The sequence below is a fragment of the Pan paniscus genome, chromosome 1 (assembly GCF_029289425.2).
Source record: "Pan paniscus chromosome 1, NHGRI_mPanPan1-v2.0_pri, whole genome shotgun sequence".
Classification (NCBI taxonomy): domain Eukaryota; kingdom Metazoa; phylum Chordata; class Mammalia; order Primates; family Hominidae; genus Pan; species Pan paniscus.
This window is the reverse complement of record NC_073249.2, coordinates 68792903-68817493: the sequence shown is the minus strand read 5'-3', so window position 1 is coordinate 68817493 and position 24591 is coordinate 68792903. Positions and strand designations below refer to the sequence as shown.

Below are 24591 nucleotides of genomic sequence, written 5' to 3'. Positions count from 1 at the left end.
AGAGATATCCGCAGCTGGCACCCAGTGTCCCGGGAGGGAGAATCGGGGTCTGTCGCGGGCCCTGCGACCAGGAGGCGACTGTGCCCTCAGCAGCTGCCCCGCGCCCGCCCCGCCCTCAGGCCACTAGAGGCAACCTCGCAGCGACTCCGGTGCCCCCCCAAGTCTCCCCGGCAGGGCGGGCGGTCCCTACCGGCCAGGGCAGGCAGCGGGCGGCCGCTTGCTCTGCACCCACAGGCTCCGCGCCAGCCGCGCCTTCCCGGCCACGCGGCCGCCCGCGGAGTGTTCCCGCCGCGCAGACAGGAGGCGTGGGGCCAGGCAGCACAGCCAACAGCCTCTGTCCGCGTCCTCCCGCGGGGCCTCGCGCGGGCGGGGGTGAGAGGGGAGCGGCCCGTTGCCCTGCCTGGGGGTCGCCAGGGCCTTCGTGCCAAGGCCGCTTCCGCGAGGCGGGGTGTGTCCAGCAGGGCACCGGCTGTTAGAGCCGCGGGGGCCTGCAGCCTGAGGGTGGAGGGAGGGCGGGCTCGCGGGGGTTTTGAAAACCCCGCCCCCAGCACACGCGCGCACGCGTACACGCACACACACTGCTGGGCTCACCCTGCCTTTGAGAAACGCACGGCTGGGGAGGCGGACGGGGCCTACTGGTGCACCGCACGGTCCCGGGCCTTGCTGAAAGGTGCTGTGGAGGCGGCGCGCCGAGCCAGACTGGGAGGATGAGCTGGAGCTGGCCGGAGGGATGGGGAGGAAGTGGGGCGACCTATGGACCCTCACGTCCGTGGAGCGGGGGCGGGGTGTGCAGGAATGAGTACCTGGTGCATGAGTGTCCCCAGCTTTCAGGCGTGCTGGAAAAACCGCAGGCCGGCTTGAATTTTGGAAACCAGTGTTAACCAGGACTTCAAGGACCTGCCTTCGTTGGGCTGTCTCTCGCCTTGCCCTGCCAGCTACGCAAATGTTCCAGAGCTCCGTTGAGGTCATTAAATCACCCTGAATCCATACGGCAACACTGCGAGAGAGAGACTATTATACCAGGCTAACGCACGAGGAGTCCGAGGCTCAAAGGTTAATTCACAGATAGATCCAAGGTCTGGGAGCCAATCAAAAGCGGAGGCAGGATTTGAACCTGGCCCTCTGTGACTTCCAGCCGGCATCCTTCCACCCTCCTGGGTCCCTCTGCAGCTCACCTCCCTTGGAGGCCCTCGAGCAGCTCTGGAGGCCCTGCTTGGCCTGCCCGCCACTGACCTTCACCAGGACGCAGGGGCTCTCATTTCGGTTTTTCTTCTGGGAAGTGGGGCTGGAGAAGAGCAGGCAGATCCCTTTCCAGGGCAGTGTTTCCAAACTGCAGGCACAATTCACTCATGGGTTATAAAAGCAATTTTGTGGGTTGAGACCAACATTAAATTAAAATAAAAATTAGAGTGCTTTATACAAGCCAAGGGTAGGTTAGGTTTTGAGAAATGCTTCTGCAAGTGTGTACCAAGTTGTAATTTAAAGTGGGTTATGGCTCTGTTCTGCGGGGAGGCAGAAGAAACCCTCAGGGCTATGGCCTGGCCCCTGGGGTAGTGGGGAAGAGGCCTCCATCCTAGATGCCCAGGTGTTCTGGGCAGCTGTTTGTTTCCACCTCTTTTCCGGGTGTGCCAAGAAGAGGCCTATGACCCAGGAGAGGAGGGCAATGATGCGACTGTGGACTTCTTAGTCTTCCAAACTGCCTCTGGGCACAGGATTCTCGTGTGGGTATTATTGGCAGGAGCTTTGTTTGTTGGCTCCTGGATCCCACTAGCCCCAACTTCACCCATCCATGCACCCACGTACTCTCTCATGCTTATGCATGTGCCTTGGCTGGAATGCCCTTTCCCTGTCCACCCACAAACCCCGTGGCAGCCTTCAAAAATATTAGAGGTGTCTATCTCTGGAAGCATTCCCGATACTGCATGCTGACTTTGGCTCCTCCCCTTAAATCCCATAGGATCTTGTAGCAAGGGCTCTTTATTGTGACTCTTTAGGTAGAATTGCTTGTTTATCCTCCACTAAACTTACCTGGCAACAAGTGGGACTTCCCTAGTTCATCTACCCAACCCATTTCCCACCCCAAGTCCCCAGACTAGTTCAGGAGCGACTCAAAAGGCCCTGCTGCACCTGCATGAACAGGCCTTCCCCTTTCTCCCTCCCTCCCCCACATATCCGCAGAGAAGTTTCCCTCTTTCCTACAAAGCCAGAGCACCTGCTTAGAAATGGCAAGAGCCTTCCTTGGCAAGAAGCTCTGCCCAGCGCTCTCTGGCTGTGGGTTGGCCAGGTCGGAGTGCTGGACCCTGAGGAAAGGGGCTGCGGGGACTGGCGCTGATATGTGCCCATGGAGCCAGGGCTTAACAGCTGCCCTGCCAGTCCTGGAGGGTATCCGGAGCTCTCCTGTGGCTGACAGGCTGCCTGCCGGGCCTGCCTTTGTCTTGTCCTTCTGCAGTCTGGGCTCAGGCCCCTACTCACAGTGTGGAGCTGCCCTTAGGGTTCTGGCCCAGTGCCAGGCACTGGGGAGGGGCCTGTCCTGCCCTTAGGATACCCTCATCCCCAGGATGGACACAGCTTTGGTTGTGAAAAAAGGCCAGCGTGCAGGGCTACAATGGAAGCCCCAAGGCAGGAGGCCCCACTCTACCTAAGGAGCAGAAAGGCTCCCAGGAGAGCCAGCTCTAGGACCCCATGCCCCCCAAGACCCCAAGCTCACCAGCCTCCATCCAGCTCTGGTGTTAACTCAGGAACAAGGGGTGATGGCAGCCATGGGAGTGGCATTCAGAGGCCACAATTTTCATTCTCATCCTGAGCTCCCCAGACTAAGTCTCCAGGCTTTTCTGGGTTTATACAGTAAGGGGTTTGGCTCATTTACTTTTTGCTTATTTCCAGCCAAATACACAAAAGCTCCAAAACATTTATCAGCAAGGCGGACCTGTGTGAAACCCTGAGCCAGTAGATCTCTTGAACCCTACAGTGGACTTGAAATGCGGTCAAATCCAAGGCAACTGATACCCATGCTTTATCCCAGGTACTTCTAGTTCAGTGCTTTAATCTGCCACTAACTGGCACCGCTTTTGTGACCCCTCTCCCCACTCCTCAGCCTTATGTTACCACTTCTTATGTTAGAGGGATGGCTTAGTGAGACATCTGCTTGCCACCACTGAAGTCAGGCCACTGTGTTTTCTCTTCATGGAGGCCTTGTATGGTCCAGGCCAACCTGGGCTCCAATTCTGTCTCTACCACTTACTAGTTGTAGCCTTAGACAAATTTCTTTATTGCTGCATGCCCCAGTTTTCAGGTGTAAAATTGGCCTCAACAGTATTTCCCTCGTCGGGTTGAGAACTGAATGAAAATGTTTTGCTCCTCACGGCATCCCTACAGCCTTGGTCAAAGACCTACCCCACACATCAGATTTGCATCAAATATTGGCCAGAACTATTGGCTACTGTTTAGATAAAACTTTCAGGAAGTTTAGAGTTACTGACCTCATCGAAGGCCAGCCAATCTTACTGTGCCAGGAGAAAGCATCTGATGGTATGTGAGCAAGTGGGCTGGGAAGGGAGGTGGGGAGAAAACACCATCCAAAGAGGCTGGAATCGGAAGTGCGTCCCCACACTGGCTTCTGGAGCCCGTTGCCCCCTCTCTGAGGTGCATCTGTGGTGATGCTTGCTCAGGCTCAGCCTGCCCCTGCACAAACAGCTGCTGCTAACGCTCCGTGTAGCAGCACCTGGGCAGGTGGGCATACAGCTGACATCTGGAGGTGCCAAGGATCATTTACTGATTTGAAATTTGTCCTCTAGGACAGTGACCTATTATGGTGGCATGGACAGGCCTTCCCTTCCTGTGAGTTTCATTTTTGCCTCAGGTCTTGCCTTTTAACATTTTGGGACCTTTGGAATGATGGCAAATGAGTTTTGCCGCACAGCAAAGCCGTGAGTAGAATCGAGTCACTGTCCACCTGTGGAACTGGACCCCTCAGCCTTGCAAACTGTGTCCCTCTGCCAAAGCGACACAGTCCATGTTTCTCCCTCGGGTAGGGGAGATGATCTACTTTTATTAGAGGATACATATAACCCTAACTCTCTAAGCACTCGTTTCTCTGGCGAGGCTGGTCAGTATGTTTATTTGCCATCACCTTTTCTCCCTAGCTATTACGTCTGGGAGAAATCAAGCTAAGGACTTAGCAAGCTCTGATATGGCACATTCCGTGCTAGGCATGAGGGTCACAGTAAGCAGCTCTGCCTCTCACCACCTGTGTGACCTTTGGAAAATGACTTTTCTGTGTCCCAATTTCCTTACCTGCAGATTTGAGGTAATAGATGAGGAAACTTCTCATTTTTAGAATTCTATGTGTTAGTACAGACAAAGTACTTAGAACAGTGCCTGGCACATAGAAATTAATATCAGTGAGGATGATGATGGCAAATGGAATGATCAAGATCTCTCTGCCCTTAAGGGCCTTACGTAGCCTCATCACCTCATCCCACATAGAATTTAGGGCAGGCTCTCTCAACTACCAATTTGCTTGGACAATAGTCTTGTTTGCCAGCACTTCAGTGAGCAGGGGAATGAAGGACTCAATTCCTTTCTGTTCTGGTCTGTCTGTTCTCCCAAGCTCATTGTCTCAGTTGAAACTCTGTGCTGTGTAATATTTTGCATACACAGTATGGTTATGTATTGGTCCATTTTTATGCTGCCAATAAAGATATACCTGAGACTGGGAAGAAAAGGAGCTTTAACTTGACTTATAGTTCCACATAGATGGGGAGGATCATGGTGGGGTGCGAAAGGCACTTCTTACATGGCAGCAGCAAGAGAGAAATGAGGAGGAAGCAAAAGTGGAAACCCCTGATAAACCCATCAGATCTCGTGAGACTTTTTCACTATCACAAGAATAGCACTGGAAAGACTGGCCTCCATGATTCATTTACCTCCCCCTGGGTCCCTCACAACACATAGGAATTCTGGGAGATACAATTCAAGTTAAGAGTTGAATGGGGACACAGCCAAACCATATAATTCCACCCCTGTGCCTTCCAAATCTCATGTCCTCACATTTCAAAACCAATCATGCCTTCCCAACAGTCCCCCCAAAGTCTTAACTCATTTCAGCATTAATCCAAAAGTCCACAGTTCAAAGTCTCATCTGAGACAAGGAAAAGTCCCTTCCATCAATCGAGCCTGTAAAATCAAAACCAAGCTAGTTATTTCCTAGATACAATGGGGATACAGGTATTGGGTAAATACAGCCATTCCAAATGGAAGAAATTGGCCAAAACAAAGGGGCTACAAGGCCCCATGCAAGTCTGAAATCTAGCGGTGCAGTCACACTTTAAAGCTCCAAAATTGTCTCCTTTGACTCCATGTCTCACATCCAATTCACACTGACAGCAAGAGGTGGGTTCTCATGGTCTTGGGCAGCTCTGCCCCTGTGGCTTTGCAGGGTACAGCCACCCGTGTCACTTTCACGGGCTGGCATTGAGTGTCTGTGGCTTTTCCAGGTGCATGATGCAAACTGTAAGTGGATCTACCATTCTGGGGTCTGGAGGATGGTGGCCCTCTTCTCACAACTCCACTAGGCAGTGCCCCAGTAGGGACTCTGTGTGGGGGATCCAACCCCACATTTCCCTTCTGCACTACTGTAGCAGATGTTCTCCATGAGGGCCCTGCCCCTGCAACAATCTTCTGCCTGGGCATCCAGGCGTTTCCATACATCTTCTGAAATCTAGGTGGAGGTTCCCAAACCTCAATTCTTGACTTCTGTGCACCTGCAGGCTCAACACCACATGGACACTGCCAAGGCTTGGGGCTTCCACCCTCTGAAGCCACAGCCCAAGCTGTACATTGGCCCCTTTCAGTCATGGCTAGAGTGGCTGGGACACAGGGCCCCAAGTCCCTAGGCTGCATACAGCACGGGGACCCCAGTCCTGGCCCACGAAACCACTTTTTCCTCCTGGGCCTCCGGGCCTGTGATGGGAGGGGCTGCTGTGAAGGTCTCTGACATGGCCTGGAGACACTTTCCCCACGGTCTTGGAGATTAACATTAGGCTCTTTGCTACTTAGGCAAATTTCTGCAGCCGGCTTGAATTTCTCCCCAGAAAATGGGGTTTTCTTTTCTACTGTATCATTAAGCTGTAAATTTTCTGAACTTTTATGCTCTGTTTCCCTTTTTAAATGGAATGCTTCTAACAGAACCTAAGTCACATTTTGAATGCTTTGCGGCTTAGAAATTTCTTCTGCCAGATACCTGAAATCATCTCTCACAAGTTCAAAGCTCCACAAATCTCTAGGACAAGGGCAAATGCAGCCAATCTCTTTGCTAGAACATAAGAAGAGTCACCTTTGCACCAGTTCCCAACAAGTTCTTCATCTCCATCTGAGACCACCTCAGCCTGGACCTTATTGTCCATATCGCTATCAGGCTTTTGGTCAAAGCCATTCCACAAGTCTCTAGGAAGTTCCAAACTTTCCCACATTTTCCTGTTTTCTTGAGCCCTCTTAACTGTTCCAACCTCTGCCTGTTACCCAGTTCCAAAGTCGCTTCCACATTTTCGGGTTTCTTTTCAGCAATGCCCCACTCTACTGGTACCAATTTACTATATTAGTCCGTTTTTACACTGCTGACAAAGACATACCCGAGACTGGGAAGAAAAAGAGGTTTAGTTGGACTTACAGTTCCACATGGCTGGGGAGGATCATGGCGGAGGGTGAAAGGCACTTCTTACATGGCAGCAGCAAGAGAGAAATGAGGAGGAAGCAAAAGTGGAAATCTGATAAAACCCATCAGATCTCATGAGATTTATTCACTACCACGAGAATAACATGGGAAAGACCAGCCCCCATGATTCAATTACTTCCCCCTGGGACCCTCCCACAACATGTGCAAATTCTAGGAGATACAATTCAAGTTGAGATTTGAATGTGGACACAGCCAAACCATATCAGGCTACTCGGGGGTTTAAGAATTCATATAACTTGCTCTGCCAGAGAAAGCACAATTTATAATTCAGATCTTCCAGCAGTTACAAACTTTTCCTACCCCAGGCAGATGCACATGTCTTTTATCAGAGGGGGTGAGAGGAGAAGAACGGAGCTGTGCTTAGGTATGAAAAGAACTAAAAACAAAACTAAGAAACAACCTAACAAACAAAAAAACACCCAGGCCAAGGCTCATGGCATCAGCACTTCTCTAACGCTGAACAATATTCTTTATATAGTTGTAATATCTCAAGAGTAACTGAGACTTCATGGTGTAAAAATATTACTTTTAAGGATGGCTAGTTTTTTGTTTTACATAGTATTTTGGGGGGATTAGGGTTCTAAGTTTATAGTGTCATCAGATTTTATTTCACATTATGATGACAATCAAAGCCATGGATAATGTTTCATTTTGTAGGGGTTGTTGTTTTACTGTACCCTAAAGTCCACGTAGCAGTGGTTCTCAAACTAGAACATGAAACAGAACCCCCGGGAGGGCGTGGTGAAACACACTGCTGGCCTCTCCTTGCATTTCCAGCAAGTTCTCCATGCAGAGATGCGACTGCTGGTCCCACACCACACCTGGAGACCCACCATACAGAGGAAACAAAAATTTACCTGTTTCTGAGGAGTGTAAACCATGGCACTAGGGTTCTGGCCCTCCTCTCTTTATGTAGAGGAGTCAGGCACCATCTGGCAACCACCCAGGGATTTGTAATTCTAATTCTTGATCCCACTTCTTTGGTTTGTATCTTCTAGTTATTTAACATGAAAACACCATAAGGTTATTTATCCTTGAAAAAAACATAATGGTTTATTCCTGCTGACTTTTGTCACATATTACACATTCTGTCTTTGAATTACACTAATTTCTGATTACGAATGAGCCCATGAGAGGATAGTTCCAGCTAGAGAGACAGAACCCATAATCGGTTTCAGCTTGTTTTCTCTGGCCCTTTCCTAGATGGCTTCTAGGTCACCCCTCACCCCCAGCATTCTCTGAAGTCTGTTTGTTGAGAGCTGAGCCCAGCCTGTGTCAGTTAGGAAGTAATCACATGGAGTCTAAAAGCAATTCCAAAAACGTATTAGCAGGACACCTGGCTGTCCTCTCCTCGCCCCACACAGATGAGAGGGCAAAGATACTCTACTTTCCTAAAGATGAAGACATCTTTAACTGCAGGGTCACAGTTGTCTTTCAGTAGGGCAATCTCAGCTAAAATCTGCTTTCTGCAGAGCAGGAAAAAACCCTGAACTTGGTCCCACCCCAGGGCTGACAGAAAGCTTGGCTGGAGTGGAGTGCTGGGTTGCCACGAATGCCAGGGAACAGGGCCTTGGTCAGCAAAGAACAAACCCGGGTGGTCTTAGTCCAAACATACCCCTGAATAACCAAGTGGCCTCCAGGTTTGACAGCTCATAACCTTTTAAAAAGTGGTAAAATACAATTTCGCACAAAGTCTGGCTGCAGTTGGCAAACCAGGTGCACTGCATGAAATGTTCATGTGAAACCCAAGCAGTAGGGCAGGCAGCTGGAACAATCGCTGTCTAAGCACAGTTAACGCCCACACAGCCCCAGGGAAGGGCAGCTCTGCACAAAGGGCCTGTCTGAAGGAAAACAGCACCAACATGTTTGTTTATGGCAGAGAAAAACCAAGCTGCTTCTTTCTTCCTCTTCCCCTCAATCTGTATTAATAAAGAGACTTTAATATAATAAAGAACTCCCAAATTTATCTAGATTGCAGCAACCTGACCAAGGTGCCACTATAACTTTCAGAGCTTCAGTGTTTGCAAAAGGCAAAACACTTCAAGTCGCCAGTGGTGAGGAGGACGCATGACAAGTTAGCATCAGTCTGCCCCCAGGTAAGTACCTTAGGGTCGTCCCAGAGAAGGTGCAGTTCCTAATGGCCAAGTCCAAAATGCATTGCACCAAATGGCTACCATGTATGTTGGGGTGAGCTGTAATTGTTTTCATAGCTAATAAGGGTCTGAGCTAAATGATCCCAAGTCCCTCTGAGTCTGCCCTTAAAGATGATAACTACAGAAGTCAGCTGTTTTGGAGTTTCACCTCCACCCTGGGTTACCAAGCATGGGCTTCCGTCATGAGATTCACAGCAATGCTGTTCAGGGCTGAGGGATCATTCTCCTCTACTCAAAACTCTCTTACTGTTCTGGATTCAACACCAGAGAGCACAGTTTCCCAGTGAGCCCTTAATTAATTGCCAAATAAACAAGTGAGAATGGCATCCTGTTTACATACAGCAGACCAATGGGAGCCCCACAAGAATAAGACCTCACTATTTTAAGTATAAGCATATATTTTTTTAAGGCTGGGAGTTGGGTGCAGGCAGTTGGACATTAAAGGAAGACCATCTTGGATGGTCACTGTGGTTCACGCCTGTAATCCCAGCACTCTGGGGGGCTGAGATGGGTGGATCACTTGAAGCCAGGAGCTCCAGACCAGCCTGGCCAACATGGTGAAACCCCGTTTCTACTAAAAATACAAAAATTAGCCAGGTGTTGGGGGGCAAGCCTGTAGTTCCAGCTACTTGGAAGGTTGAGGCATGAGAATTGCTTGAACCCAGGAGGTGGAGGTTGCAGTGAGTCGAGATCGTACCACTGTGCTCCAGTCTGGGTGACAGAGAGAGACTCCATCTCAAAAAAAAAAAAAAAAAAAATCATCTCTATGCGAATGATGTGAGGTTATGCAGTTGTTAGGAAGCTAGATCTAACCATTCCACAATTTATGGACAGTAGTAGCCCCTTATCCTTGCTGTCACTTTCCACGGTTTCAGCTACTGGTTCCAAAAATTTAAATGGAAAATTCCAGAACTACACAATTCATAAGTTTTAAATTGCGCACTGTTGTTGGTAGCATGAAGAAATCTCACATGGTCCCACTCAGAACATGAATCATCCTTTGTCCAACATCTCCACACTACAGACGCTACCTGCCCACTTAGGCCTGAATCCTAACAGGGATCTCGCTCTGACCGACCTGGTGTATGTGCGCATGTGCTTATGTGTGCGTGCTCACACGTGCACACAGAAGTGGAGTGGGGGGTCCTCATTTATCCACCCACAGACTTCTTTGGTAAAACAAGAGGGCTGGATTATCAGGGTTTTCAAGACCTCAGAGTTCCCGAGGGCTCCCGTAGGGACAGCTCCCCCTGTGTCTTCTCCCTTCCCCCTACAACCAGAGCAGCACTCTATACCAGGGGTGTCCAATCTTTTGGCTTTCCTGGGCCACATTGGAAGAACTGTCATGGGCCACACATATACACTAACAATAGCTGATGAGCTTAAAAAAAAAAATCACAAAAAAAACCCCTCATGTTTTAAGAACGTTTACAAATTTTGCGTTGGCCGCATTCGAAGACGTCCTGGGCCGTGGGTTGGACAAGCTTGCACTGTACTTTGCTTATGAGTTGAGATTACCTATAAAATTCCATCCTGCATTTGCAAACCTGAACGAGAAAGGCTCCAAGTCGTTGGTCTGGAGCTCTAAAGTCCTGTCCAGGCCCTGGTTCCTGGGTTCTGTGGTTCTGTAAGAGGAAATGGCAGCTGGGGCCTGGAGGCCTGGGTACAGCTGAGTAGGGAGCACTCGTGTGGGACTAAATGAATGCAGTTGAAGGACCTGGATCATCTGGGACCCTACATGTCTTCCTTCTTTGCTTCCTTTCCAGGAACGCACTCTCTGAGATATTTTCGCCTGGGCGTTTCGGATCCCATCCATGGGGTCCCTGAATTTATTTCGGTTGGGTATGTGGACTCGCACCCTATCACCACATGTGACAGTGTCACTCCGCAGAAGGAGCCACGGGCCCCATGGATGGCAGAGAACCTCGCGCCTGATCACTGGGAGAGGTACACTCAGCTGCTGAAGGGCTGGCAGCAGATGTTCAAGGTGGAACTGAAGCGCCAGCAGAGGCACTACAATCACTCAGGTGTGCATGCAGCAGAGACAGACGCTTCCCTCACCCCACAGAGGCCCCTGGGCTGACCTCCAATGAGCAATGCTGACTTGCACCTGCTGTGGCTTTTGGCAAAACCTGGGAAATCTGGTTGGTGGAGTTCAGAGCATCCCATCTGCCTGTGCATCTTCTGGACTGTCCCTCTCTCCCCCAGGAGCCCTTTATCCTCTGCCGCATCCCCCTTCCCCATATCCCCATCTCCTTTCCCATTCTAAATTTGCCCATTCTGTGTCTCACTTCTTGGTAGCCAGGCCTAGTGACCTGCTTGCTTATGCATAATGACATTAACTTTCCCAGGGATATTTCTAGCTCCTGCATCTCTCTCCCTCCTCCACTGCACTCAAATAGCCACAGTTTATCAATCAATCATTCCCATTACAGGATAACTCCCCAAGAAGGGAATTATCACACTCCTTTGGCATGCAGTAGGTACTTCACAAATACCTGTTGTCAGAGTGGTATAATGGACACTGGCGACTCAGGAAGGGGAAAGGTGGAAGGTGGGTGAGGTGAAAAAAACCACCTACTGAGTACAACATACACGATTCGGGTGACAGATACACCAAAAGCCCAGAGTTCACCACTACACGATTCATCCATGCAATCAAAAACTACTTGTATCCCTAAAGCTATATGAACCACAAAAAATTTAAAAAACAACCCTGCTGTCAGGTGGGCTTCCAAAGAGGGACCTCCTGGGGACTTAGCGATGCCACAGCAGGCCTGTGGGGTGACGTAGACCAAAGGATGCTTCCAGCCATGCCCCTGCTCCCAGCACTTGAGAGCCCACCTCTGTCTCTGTGTGGACCCCTCTGGGCTTGTGTGTGTGTTCCAGGGTCTCACACTTACCAGAGAATGATTGGCTGTGAGCTGCTGGAGGATGGAAGCACTACAGGATTTCTGCAGTATGCATATGATGGGCAGACTTTCCTGATCTTCAATAAAGACACCCTCTCCTGGCTGGCTGTAGATAATGTGGCTCACACCATCAAGAGGGCACGGGAGGCCAATCAGCATGAGTTGCAATATCAAAAGAATTGGCTGGAAGAAGAATGTATTGCCTAGCTAAAGAGATTCCTGGAATATGGGAAAGACACCCGACAAAGAACAGGTAAAGAGAGGAGGCCTTGTTCCTGCATTGCCTGAACAATTGTTTCATAACTCCTCTAATCTAGGTTACATTCACCCTATCCTGAAGCCATCTCTTTAGTTGGCCTGTAGTGATCTCATGGCTAGAGCCCCCTGCGAACTTCTGAGCCCTCTGGTTACTTCTGAGCGGCATCTTGACAAGATTTGGCGGTTCCCCTTGTCTTGACAGAGTGGGGTACCTCCAAGGGCACCTTGTTTTTGGGGATCCATTGAGGCAAATTCTTCCATTCCATCAATAAACTGGGAAATTCTTTGGGAGGTGGAGCAATTCTTACAAATTGTTTAGTTAACAAAGGGCTCACACACCACCAGTAGGAGTGAAAATCTGGATTTAACAGGACAAACAGAGGGTCTCTGCTTTACTAAAGGACTAATGACAAGATTCCTTCCAGCAAAGAGCTCTTCTTATACCTTAAAGATATGATTCAATTGGTCAACTTTCAGTTAATACAGAACTTTTCGTGTATGATCTTATTATTCAAAATGAATTACCCCTGTATCATGCTACGGGAAATACCCAGACACACGTGCCTTTCCTCACAGGAGTAGGAGGGATTTTCTCAGCTGTGGCCAACAGCAGGGGAGGTGTCTGGCCACAGTTATGAATATGGAGCATCTGCTAAAAGTACAGGCTTTGGAGGCAGATGCCTGGAGTCTGAGCTTCGACTCTCCTGTTCACTAGCTGAAAAACTATCTCTTAATGGTTGCAGGTAACAGAAACCTATGTAAACCGGCTCAAGCACAAAGGGGGATGCTATTTTAAAGGTGGGAATCAGGGCAGTGTGGGGACCCGAGAGATCAAAACCAAGATGTGAATGATTTTATCCAAGAGGTAGGGATGTGGCTGCCAGCACAAAGCTCATATCCTCCATCGCTTCACCACTCCATAAGAATGGGTGTCTCTCTCCCAGCTCTGGTTACTAAAAGGAAAAGGAAGTCACAGGAGGACTCTGACGTGCGTTGGATCATGTGGCACCTCTGGGCCTAATCACCGTGACCATCAGGATAAGCCTCTAAGACAAGCCATAGCTAACAGTCCTGGCAAGAACTAAATGGTACAACTCAATATGGTTTAAATGAATTCAACAGACAGCATCTGTAAGGGAATAATCAGAACTGAGGAAACCAGTACGGGATGGTGAAGTGTCCAGAGACGTGTGACAGAGGGAAGCTATTACCTCCACCAGAGCTGAAGGGTAAAAGAGAATATTGTTATCATAGTCCAGCAAGAGCTGCTACCCTGGCAGAGGATGCTCCTTGTGAGAGCTGTGACCGTGGCCCCTGGCGGGACTGCAGTGAGGTGGGTTGGGGAATGAAGCCCCAGCCTCTCTCTCCTCCAGCTCTCTGGTCTTTTTTGAGGATGCTTATCGCAGTGGCCAAGCCCAACCAGAGGCCGGGGGCTCTGGAAGTGCAATCTGATGCGTATAGCCTCCTGGGGCACGGAAGGGCAGAGATGAGATTAGCTGGGGGCTGATGGGGAGAGCCTAACCAGCACACACACTTTTTTAGGCTAGGGCTGGGCAGGAGGATTAAGATTGGTACCTCTCAACACAAGCACATGTTGGAATGGGATAGGGTAACTTTCCAAAATATGTTGTGTGTTTGGCAGAAGGGGTTCCTGTTGTTAGAAAAAGTGAGGCTAACAGATGGTAGGCCAAAAAAGCAATAAACTAGAGTAAAATCAACAGGTATGATAATGCCTACCCCACAGAAATGGATAGGAAAAATGTGCATAAAAGCACTGTGTAAACTGTAGGGCTCTGTTCCCTTTTCATGAGGCCATCAGTCATACTGGATTAGGGGCCCACCTTACTACTGCAGGATGACCTCACCTTCCCAAATTAAATCAACAACCCTATTTCCAAAGAATGCCACATTCTGAGGTACTGGGGGTTACAACTTCAACATGAATTTTTTGGGGGAAACAATTCAACTCCTAACACACCCCTACCCAACCTCTGTAGGTTCCCTCAATCCACCAAAACTCCTTTGGCTCCAGTGGATTATCTAGCAGTTAGGAAACCAAGATCATTAAACAAATTCACTGCAACTACAGTGAGACTGACTACCTTAGCTTACCTCTGTGAGAGGAGTTAAGCCAAATGAATCTGTAGAATTTTGGCGGGTTTGGGGGTATTTGGGGGCAGGGGACAGATGTTCTTCCTTGAAATCACAATACTTAGTTCTCTTCCATTTATAAGACTCACCCCTCCATCCCAACCCCTGCACCACAGGACAAGGAAGTGTTCTTGGCCTTCAACTTTCATCCATGATGGTGAAAGCACTTGCTCCTGATCTATTTGCCCACCAGCTTCTCCTCTGGAGCCTGAGGATTCTGATGCCTGCCCGGCTGGTTCTCAGTAAGAAGGTCAAGTTCAACCAGAGAGGAGATGCTGATGCCTTTCAGTAGTTAAATATGAATTCAGACCCTGGGGTCTGGACATAAGATTTGGGGTCCCATCAGCTGGGCACGGTGGCTCACACCTGTAATCCTAGCACTTTGGGAGGCTGAGGTGGGTGGATCACTTGAGGTCAGGAGTTTGAGAACAGCCTGGCCAACATGGTAAAACCTCGTCTCTACTAAAAATACAAAAATTAGCCGGGCTTGGTGGCATGCACCTGTAGTCCCAGCTACTAGGGAGAAGGCTGAAGCACAAGTAGCACTTGAGCCCGGGAGGCAGAGGTTGCAGTGAGCCGAGATCGCACCATTGCACTCCAGCCTGGGCGACAGAGTGAGACTCAACCTCAAAAACAAAAAAACAAACAAAAAAAAATTGGGGGTCCCTTGGACCTAAGATTTCTGAAAACACTCAGACTATGGGGACCCCTGCTGAAGGAGAAGCCCCCAACTGTGGCTTCAGGGGAATGCACCAAGGCTCTCACTGAGGCCGCCTTCTCCAACAAGCTCCCCTCCTGCTTCCCCATGGCTGGCATGGCTGAGGAAAAAGGACACTGAGCACAGCCCGTGCATGAGCGGCTTGCCATGCAACAGGATAAAACCCATAATGCCACTCAGCGTGCCTTGGTTGTAAATCTAGTTTGATTACAACACTAATCTCTGGCCATTTGTTCTGTTTCTGATTTGTGAACCAACCGAAGACATGAGCAGGGCCTCAGCTAACCCACAAATAGCACATGTGTGCAAACTGGAAAAATGAACCCTTCTTCTGGGAGGACGCCAGCCCAGGCCAGGTCACCCGGCTTGGCCAGCAGAACACAGAGTGGATTTTGGTCCCGTTTGTTCCCCAGTGGGGTATCTATCCTTGTGCGGGGCACAAGCTTACATGGTGGCTCTGGTCATTTCATTAGAAAATAGACAGAAATGGGCTGCACACCAGAATGAATGATTTGGAAGGGAGGGGTGATGGTATAAAAGAATAGGCCAATTCATTCAAAATGGTAGAAGCAGAATGCCAAATTCCATCCACTCTTACCAATGCCCTGAGCTGGGAAGCACAGGAAGCTGCTGCTTTTCCTCTCCCCTTTTTCCCCACTCCGTGTTGGCTGCACCAGCAGAGGCTTCTGTATTTGCCCTGGGTGAGAGTTGGGTGTGAAGGTCTGGGCCAGAAGGTTCTGAGTTGCTGAGCTGCTGGGTGGCAGCTGGAAGGCCAGGCTGGCTGAAGCCCTGGCGAGGTGACACTGGGTCTGAGGCAGGTGCAGTGGCAGCGGCCAGACCTCTGAGGACACAAAGGGGCTAGAGAGTGGGAAGAATGGAGTGGGGGGAAGGAGGGACAGCCTATGAGAGGAGGCTGCGGGATGAAGTGGGAAGCCACAAAAAATGGAAAAGGAAGTGAAACCAAGGGAGAAATAAGAGTGCCACCCAAGCCGAGGCCGTCCTAGCCTTTCTTCCTTTCTGAGGCATCAGCACAGATTCTAAGGTTACCTGAACTGACTGAAAGCTCTATTGTTTTCTGAGCAACATGACAGTGGTATAGAGAATTCCTGGAACACACTGGGAAGACACACGCTCTAGAAGGTGACAATTCTGGGGAAATCTGAAGGGCTGGAATAATAAAAAGTCAAACATTTGGCATCCCATCAGCTGCTGAAACAACCCTCTCACGTACTTTAAAATACCCAAGACACACACTCTGCATATTACTCACGAAACAGCTACGAATGCACAGTCTGTGCATTACCAGTTCATGTCACACTGTGCCTCAGGAAGCCGCTGAGTGGCCTGGTCATGCATCTTATCAATCTTCTGGGAGAGGTTCTGCCTGACTGAATTGGCTTCCATAGTATTTGCACTTCACAGCTGAAATCCTTAAGAAAGGAGGTCAGCTTCGGGCTCCGTAACGAGTTGTTCTTGGCCACCCAACGGTTGCCCTTCCAAACTGGAGCCATGGTGCTTGGGTGGAGACAACAGGTGTAAAATGGGTCAAGTGAAACTGTGCTTGCTGCTCCGGCTGACAGCGAGCAGCTCTATGGCTACCCTAACATGCGACGGCCACCACCAAATTCAAACTCAGCTGCCACAGGCTGCCAAATGAGAAGTCGCCATCTTAGACAGTCCCTCAGTGTCCAATACAAGGACGCTCCACAGTCAGGCAGCCAGTCCACAGGTAGGACTACAGTGCCCAGAAGTCATGGCGATTTTGTTTTCAGATTGACAGATAACACTATGTTTTCATCGTGCACATGTTTTGAAGTATACAGAAGTGCCCCCTGCCCCACCGCCTTTTTGCAGGGATACATTCCAAGACCCACAGTGGATGCTTGAAACCACAGATTGTACTGACTAGATAAACTGTTTCTTCCCTTATATACATAGGTACTCTCTTGCTGAAATCTTTGTATAGGCACAGTGCTTTCCAGTGCAACCCATTTCTGAAACCTCAGAAAGTGAAACCGCAGATAAGGTGGGACTCCTGTGCAAGTGGGTGACATGACAGTGGACGAAGAAAATAAACATAAAAGTTGTCCTTTATCTAAGAAGGGAACGCAGTTCAGACAAGGAAGAGGAAGAGCAAAAGGTCAAAACACAATAACAGTTACCCAAGCTGTAGGGCAACAAGGGTTATCTACGGTGAAACCAACTGCAAGCCTGACACTCAAGTTTGACACGAGGATCTTCAAGACCCCCTTGGCCTGTGCACTCCAGCAGCCAGGGAGCAGATTTATGGTGTTAGTGAAGGACAGCCCCCTCTGACAGCAAAAAGATCTTCCTCACTTCCAGTGGGTAGTGGAACGAGCATACTACCAAGGGCCAGTGATTTGTGGAGGATTGATTTTGCACAACTGCATCTAGAGGCCTTGGGAAACCTCCAGCCCTCTAGCCATCTTGCCCAAAATCTGCGGACCCAAAAACGAGAAGCAGCCAGACTTTTCTGATGGGCCTCCAATGGGCACTTCTGGGGTCCTGAAAAGACTTCTTCCCATCAGATGTATTGTTTCTTTGATGTGAAGTTCCAGAGCAGGGAGTAGTGTTCCTCTGGGGAATTTGGAAAAAGGGAGACACACTATTCTCACATCAGTTTTAAAGCTTTGCTGTTCACGCCTCATAACCGAGGTGACCCCAGAAATTGCCTGCTGAGTCCATGCAATGGAAACTTCTCATCATTTTACCAGCTGTATTCTCCTCCCTGCTCTTTGACCGACTGCTCTCTGCCTCCAGTAACTCAGCATCCTCTTTGGCCTGCCCCACCTACAACTGATGTGGCATGGAAGGACCCCAGGTTCTCAGAAAAACTGCCACCTCACCCTCCTCAGAGAACCCTTAGGATCTGGCATTTCCACTCTGTGTACGCTGGAGGCCGGGAGGCTCAGGCTCAGAAAGGTGAGAGCTCTGGGCCATGAGAGTGCACATCTAGGAAGTGGGGGTAACTGTACGAATTAAGGCCGGATGGCAGAGCAGGACAGGTCACAGGGGTGCCCACAGCAGCAGAACAGGCCATCTCACCACCCACATCCATCCCCCTCCTTCGGTGGGGGTTACTAAATGGGGCTTTGGGATCTCTCACCTTCTTTGCACACTAGTTCTTTTGAAGCTGGCCTGTGGAATGGTGTTTTATGTTTATCCTTGTTTACTGTAGACCAAAAATTGGTTTGGAGGCAGCTTCCAAGTCTTGTCCCTCTCTCTCACTGGTTAGTGGGAATTTGGATAAGGGAACTGTAGGGCTTAGGTCAGTCTAGGGTCTTTTTTTTTTTTTGAGACGGAGTCTGGCTCTGTCGCCCAGGCTGGAGTGCAGTGGCGCAATCTTGGCTCACTGCAAGCTCCGCCTCCCAGGTTCACGCCATTCTCCTGCCTCAGCCTCCCGAGTAGCTGGGACTACAGGCACCCGCCACCACGCCCAGCTAATTTTTTGTATTTTTAGTAGAGATGGGGTTCACCGTGTTAGCCAGGATGGTCTCGATCTCCTGACCTCGTGATCTGCCCGCCTCGGCCTCCCAAAGTGCTGGGATTACAGGCGTGAGACACCGCGCCTGGCCAGTCTAGGGTCTTATGTGACCAGCTGCAGAGTAAGTACCTCTAAGTTATCCATGGTCCCTGCCAGGTCTATAGACTCTACAGAGAGCACCGCTCTCATGGGTTCATATGTACCTGTCTGGTGGCCTCGTTCTGTGTGTTTAGCCTCTGCCCAAGGCATGGATGAGTTACATGCAGTTAGTGGTGAGATCCTCATGCTGAAGCCAGCCTCTGTGCCCCAAGAAGTCATGGGCTATGATCCAAGAATCTGGGAAGTAGAGTTCTTACCCTCAGGCTTGGGTGGCTCTTTGTTGCATTTTGTGTTATTCTGCAATATGATCATTCTAGTAATTCAGTCCTTTTCAAGTTGAATTCTTTTCAGGTTGTTTTATTTTCCTTTTCCGGAGACTTTTGTACATACTGTTGTCCTGAGTAACAGTATCTCTAAGCTGAGTTACTCTAATCGGAGCTACTGAAAGGTACCTGCTTTCAGCAAATTCTGGTTTGGTTTTATTTTTTAATCAAAAAAAAAAAAAAAAAAAAGGAGAGAAAGAAAAGAAAGACCACCCCCTATTAGAAGCAAAGGCCCTGGGAGGAGTAAGGCCTGTCACTGGGGCAGGGGCACTGTCCTCAGGGGCGGACTTTGCTCAGGGATGGCGCACAGTGACTGCGGGGGCTTAAGTCCGGTAACCCTTTGGTTTTATTTCTTTTTATTCTTGATGGGCAAAAAGTCTCCTTTAAAAAACATTATTCTTAAGAAACCTGGGAGAGAAAAAAATGCCAGTGAGAGGAAGACAAAGAAAAATTAGAGGCAGTACATTCCATATTTCAGAACTTTAGCTTTCCAGACAGTCCAATTTTGTTTTGTTTACAAATTCATCTTGCAGTACAAGGTGAAGCCAAATGGTACAAAGTCCACAGAATTGAAAAGCCATTCATATTTATCATTCAATTTTTTGATCTTCAAATGTTATGAATTCTCCAAAAAGGTAACAGGGAACAGATATCCCTTTGGTCTCACTTTATAGACAGGGAAATTACCAAAAGAAAAATCTTGGCTCTACCATCTCTACTTACAGAAGGTAAAACACTTAACAGAGACAGATTTCTGTTGGAGTTAGACTAGATTTCTTTTCACAGCCCTTAATCTCACGAGGTGAGAAGGAGTGGAAGTTGCCAAGTTGTTGGCTACCAGACCCATCAGTCTGTTTAACTCTGGCTAAAAGCAGAGAATAATGGGCAAGTTACCAAGTTTCCCCCTTCAGCTCTGGCGTGCATTCTGAAATTGTGGAAGATCCTCATGTAACACACACGCTGCAACCTGCATTTGCCACACAGTCCAGGGCATATAGAGCATTGTGATTCTTCACAGTCCACAGAGACAAGACCAAAAATTAGGACTAAAAACTAAAGGTAGTTGAGTTTTTCAGATGGATTTTCACTCTGGCAAACTCAGTAGTTCACTCCCTCCCACCCCTCAAATCATTTAAGTAAAATGTTCTTCCAATAAACATAAATTGAGCTCTTCCTCTGTTATCCATCACATTCTGCCAGTTCTTTAAAACTGGAATATGGTACTAGGTACAGAAGGCTAAAGGGGTAAGAAAGCCCCAAATACTATAAAGATGCACTTAAAAGCAGTGTGGGGTTATCACCACTGTCTACTTACTCTCCCATTCTAGGACACAGGGTGAAGAGACCACCTGGGTTCCCTCTAAAGCCCTGAACATGAGGACCACTGAGGAGGAAATATTTGTCCTTAAAAATAAATGTAGGTTCCCTGGATTGTTCTCTTTGGCTGCCACATTTGGAGCCTGAGTGGAGGCCCTTCAAATTAACACTGGTTCTGTAGGGACTGCCCAGTCAGGGTGCAATGGGATCAGACACAGGATCAAGTCAGCCAGGGGCAGAAGGGCATGGTGGCCCTACGGGTAGAATGCACTGTGTTTTTAGTTAACTTTCTAAATTGTTCTCTATTTAGCTTCAGCCTGAGTCAGGTCTACAATGGCCACTATTTAGAAAATAATTTAAATCAGTGAGGTAAGCATGCCGATTTGAAATATATCCAAACATCATTAAGCCTCTGGGTCATAAAACTTGGTCCCTGAACTAACAGGAGTATCTTACTCATTAATGACTAGGTTTGTTCCAAACGGCCCCTGCTGACACACATGATCCTTTTGTGTGGCACAATAAATCTGGTAATAGCAGAACAATAGCATGGCTTTTAAATAGGGTAATTTTATAATTCCTTAAGATGCTGGTTTGCTTCTTATAATGTGTTGTGTGGATTACAGTACTTAGACAAGGTTCACATTTACTTTAAAAGACTTCTATATTTTAATGCAAATCTAAGGATCATCCCCTTTCTTAGTTTATAGAAGATTCAAACTTTGTAAAACATAAATAACCTAGTACTCTAAACATCTGAAGCCCTTTGTAATACTCACTGTTTTTTCCTAATTTGAAAATAACTTATTTATATATCAAACATTAGAGCGGAGTGTAAACATGGATGTCAATCACCCTTTTAGTTTCGTAAATTTGCTTTTAGCTTTCATCAACAGGCATATTTTCTTAACCTACCATGATCTCAAATGAGATAAAATATCCTTCTTCAAAAATTGTTAAGAATATTTATTAAAAAGTGCAATTCAAAAGTTAACTGGGCAAGCACATCATTGCAAATCACAAAAAAGGGTGAAAAAACCAAAACCCCCAAATAAAACCACATGAAATACAAACAAAACAAAACAAAAAGGTTTAAAAAAAAAGTGTGCTGAGGAATGCACCCAAAAAGACAAGGAAATGAGAAGTCAAAGCTAGAACTCTATCCAGATGTTGCTGTTCTTTCCAAGTGCAAAAGAAGGTGGTGAGGAGAGACCAGCAGCCTCCACCACCGAGTTCTGGCTCTGGGTCCAAATACTACTTTAATATCAGATTATTCATCAGGGAAGTTATAAAAATATCCTATATACATGTGCACATTTGAGGCATTTTAAAAAGTCATCAGAAGGTTAAAGTTTAGTGTCTCAGCAGTTTCAGCTACTTAAACTCAATTAAAGCATCTATCATTTAAATTTGGATTGGCTCAGTTATTTGACTGCAGATGATAAAATCAAGTCGTCATCTTAGGGAAAAAAAAGAACCAAGTTTACTTACACATCCTTACCATTACCCACAGAGTAAGAGAAGTCTGGCCCAGAGCTAACCTTTTATGTCATTACGTTTCTGAATAAATGTAATAAATGTACTAACCACTCCCAACCCCAACCCCCAGTGTAGAGTGCCCTAGGAGTAAAAGAACTGTAATGAGGACAATCTGGTATCCAAATTCATTCAAGTGTGTTACTGAGCTGTTTAGCAACAACATATGTAGCAATCACCCTCAAAACGCAAGCTGCACCTCTGGGGAGGAAGCCCTGGTACAGCAACATCAAGTCGGCAAGGATCAGGAGCTGACCTGTGGCGACATCATTAACCCTTCCCTAAGCTATGCCAATGCAGAACCCTCTTGCTCTTTTTAATTGCTCCTGTCAGTTAAAGCCACAAGTTGTTAGCACCCCCAAACCCCAGGGTGTTTCATTATTTTCCATTAGTTATTCTTACCACAAAAAAAAAAATGACCTGGAAAAGCAATTTTATCTTAGCATTTATCCCTGAAAAATGAAACGCTGCATTTTCTGTCACAAACTGTTTCTGAGCCTTCTGTCCTCAATAATCATCAGCTCTCAGGGGATAAGAAATGCTACAGCAATGGGAAACGAAACATACCCAAAAGCTCGTATTCCTGACAGGTTTCTTTAGATGGGACAGCGGTGCACTGTCTGAGCACGGGGAAGGGTCTGAGCAGAAGAAAAGAGCTGCCAAAGATGCATGGAATGAGCAACAGCAAAACACCAGTGGAGTCTGTAAGTCCCTCCTCAGCAAACGAGGTCCCGGAAGGCAAGGCAGCAGCTAGTTCTCCTCCGAACTGGACAGGCGGCATGGGGCTTCTGTTGTCCAGCTGCAGCCAGGAGTGCAGACATCTATTTCCTCTTCCCACTGGCCCTTCCAGCGCTGGGATGGAGGAGCCATGTCAATTGTGGGGTCACACGGAGAAAAGTCAGTGCAGCAGTATGTTTCCAGGATAGGAATGTGAGTAGACGGCAATGTCACACGTGCTCAGCTTCTCCTCCTCCCCTCGGTTCATATGCAGGAGGAACTCGCACCCAGAGGCCCCGCCGTCACAGCACTAAGAAGAGGATGAGCACAACCAACAGGACTGCAAAGAGGATGGCTATGGCACACCATTGGCGCCGATCTGGAAGGCAGGACATGGGGATTAGCTCTCACAGGGACTCCACATTCCCCAAGATACAGTTATATGGAATTTATGGCACCCTTTGAAGCAGAAAAGGGGCAGAACGTGCAAATGACGGGGCCATGATCTTACACCTGCCTAGGTGCCTGATGCTCTAATGCTGCTCTGTTCTTGGCCTGCACTTCGCATGCAGTCACAACTTTGCCAGTCCCCTGAAAATGTCTCGTAATAATTACATGCTTTGTGTCTCAAGTCTTTAATTAAAATCTGTGGATCTTAGCTTTCTGCTGGTAGTTAGCATATCCTCAAAAAAGGTGTTGGCAATGGTGTTACAGATCAAAGCCTGCCTGCTTTAATCTCCCATAAAAGTCAAGTCATTTAATTAAACAATAATCACATTCTTTTCTCAATGAGCACAACGGGAGGAGGGAAAGGAGATGAAAGCTACTGCTGGTCACTTCAGGAAATATACAGCTGAAAAAGCAAGCTCCAGTGAGACAGCATGATTAATTTCACACCACACCTAGTCAAGTAAGATTACTTAACTAGTAACTGTGTTAAAGTACCTTGTACAGCTCCTCTGTAAATGAAAGTGGAATGTTTTTTTCTGAAACTTTCTGCCCTACCAACAATTTGGAACAGCAGGCACAGGAAACAACTTGACTAGAGTCCATCCAAATGGCTGAGAGCAGGGAGGCCCTGTGAGACAGAAGGGCCCAGACAGGCCCTGGGGGAGCCCTGCTGCAGCTCACAATCCTGTGGTCCCAACTCTACAACAGCTGCCCCGCAGAGCTGTTGTGAGAATTAAACAACACAACCCTGTCATACACACACTGTGCAATACCCAAACCTAGGGCACAGAGGATGCTGTCAACATCAGGATGCTTCCTTAATTTGGAGACATGTAGAAAAAATGAGCAGTCTTTCCACTGATGAGTTTTGGCATCTTCCACAAAGGGCCCGACTGATAACAGAATTCACTAGCGTATGAAAATGCAGTACAACCACTAGGAATAAGAGTTCCATTTAAATAGAAATATAAAGACATATTGATTCACTAAAGTTTCTTTGAAAGCCCACTGATTTTAGCACACTATAGTTATTGAGAATCACGTTGCAAAAAGATCTCAATCTATGAAAATAAACTGCTAAACTCTCCACAAGGCAAAACATGTACTTAAAATTATTTTAAATATTATGGATATCAAAGTCTTAGAACTGGACAAGAGAACTGCCACCAAATTATAAGTAAAGCAAGTACCTTCTAAGTGGTGATCACCTTGGTCTACCTCAGACATACTAGAAACTCATTTAGTTAACTCTGAGCAGGACAAAGACCCCAGGTCCATCACTCGTTGTTCTCAGGTAGGACTGTTCCAAAGGTCTAGGGAAGGCAGAGATGGCCTACTGCAGGTCACACTTTGACCTGTTTAACTATTACTTCAATGGTCAAGAAAACTTTTATAACTGGCATTCTCTCATCTGATTAAAAATGTTAAATTTTTAATTTCCAGCCAAGTATGTAAGAAGCTTAGAAGTCATCACTCTGTCGTAACAAGTAAAAAGCTGAACAAACTGAAAAAGCAAAACTCTTCTTAGATCCATCAGAGAAGTGAGGTCACATGGTAAACTGCTGCCCCTAAAACTGCAGAAACCTACAGATGCATACAGAGAATCACAGCTTATCAGAGCAGAAACCCACGAAGCAACAAACTCCATAGGAACCAGTGTTCCGGTAGGAAAACCTTAGCTTTAATTGATGAGTCGCTGAAGGCTCAGTGTGGACAAGT

At 47.7% G+C, this 24591-nt stretch overlaps 2 protein-coding genes and 1 pseudogene across 3 annotated transcripts in view; 1 reads left to right on the top strand and 2 right to left on the bottom strand.

The window, feature by feature from the left end:
- The first annotated feature begins 1070 nt into the window (after positions 1-1070).
- Positions 1071-14387, top strand: LOC100975267 (major histocompatibility complex class I-related gene protein-like; annotated as a pseudogene).
- A 35-nt stretch (positions 14388-14422) lies between these two features.
- On the bottom strand, positions 14423-22486 carry LOC117976478 (putative uncharacterized protein encoded by LINC00269). Its single transcript, XM_055110923.2, has 3 exons — positions 22273-22486; positions 15728-15734; positions 14423-14827 (listed from the first exon to the last, which is right to left on the bottom strand). Exons 1-3 carry the CDS (start codon positions 22484-22486, stop codon positions 14512-14514), a joined length of 537 nt encoding a protein of 178 aa, XP_054966898.2. The 3' UTR covers positions 14423-14511.
- The window catches only part of STX6 (syntaxin 6), a 49977-nt gene continuing 44566 nt past the window's right edge, over positions 19181-24591 (bottom strand). For both annotated transcript variants that reach the window (XM_003824725.5, XM_008978382.6), the window contains one exon: positions 19181-22801. In XM_003824725.5, the coding sequence (XP_003824773.1) occupies positions 22725-22801 (77 nt within the window). In that variant the 3' untranslated portion in view covers positions 19181-22724. The remainder of the gene's footprint in view (positions 22802-24591) is intronic.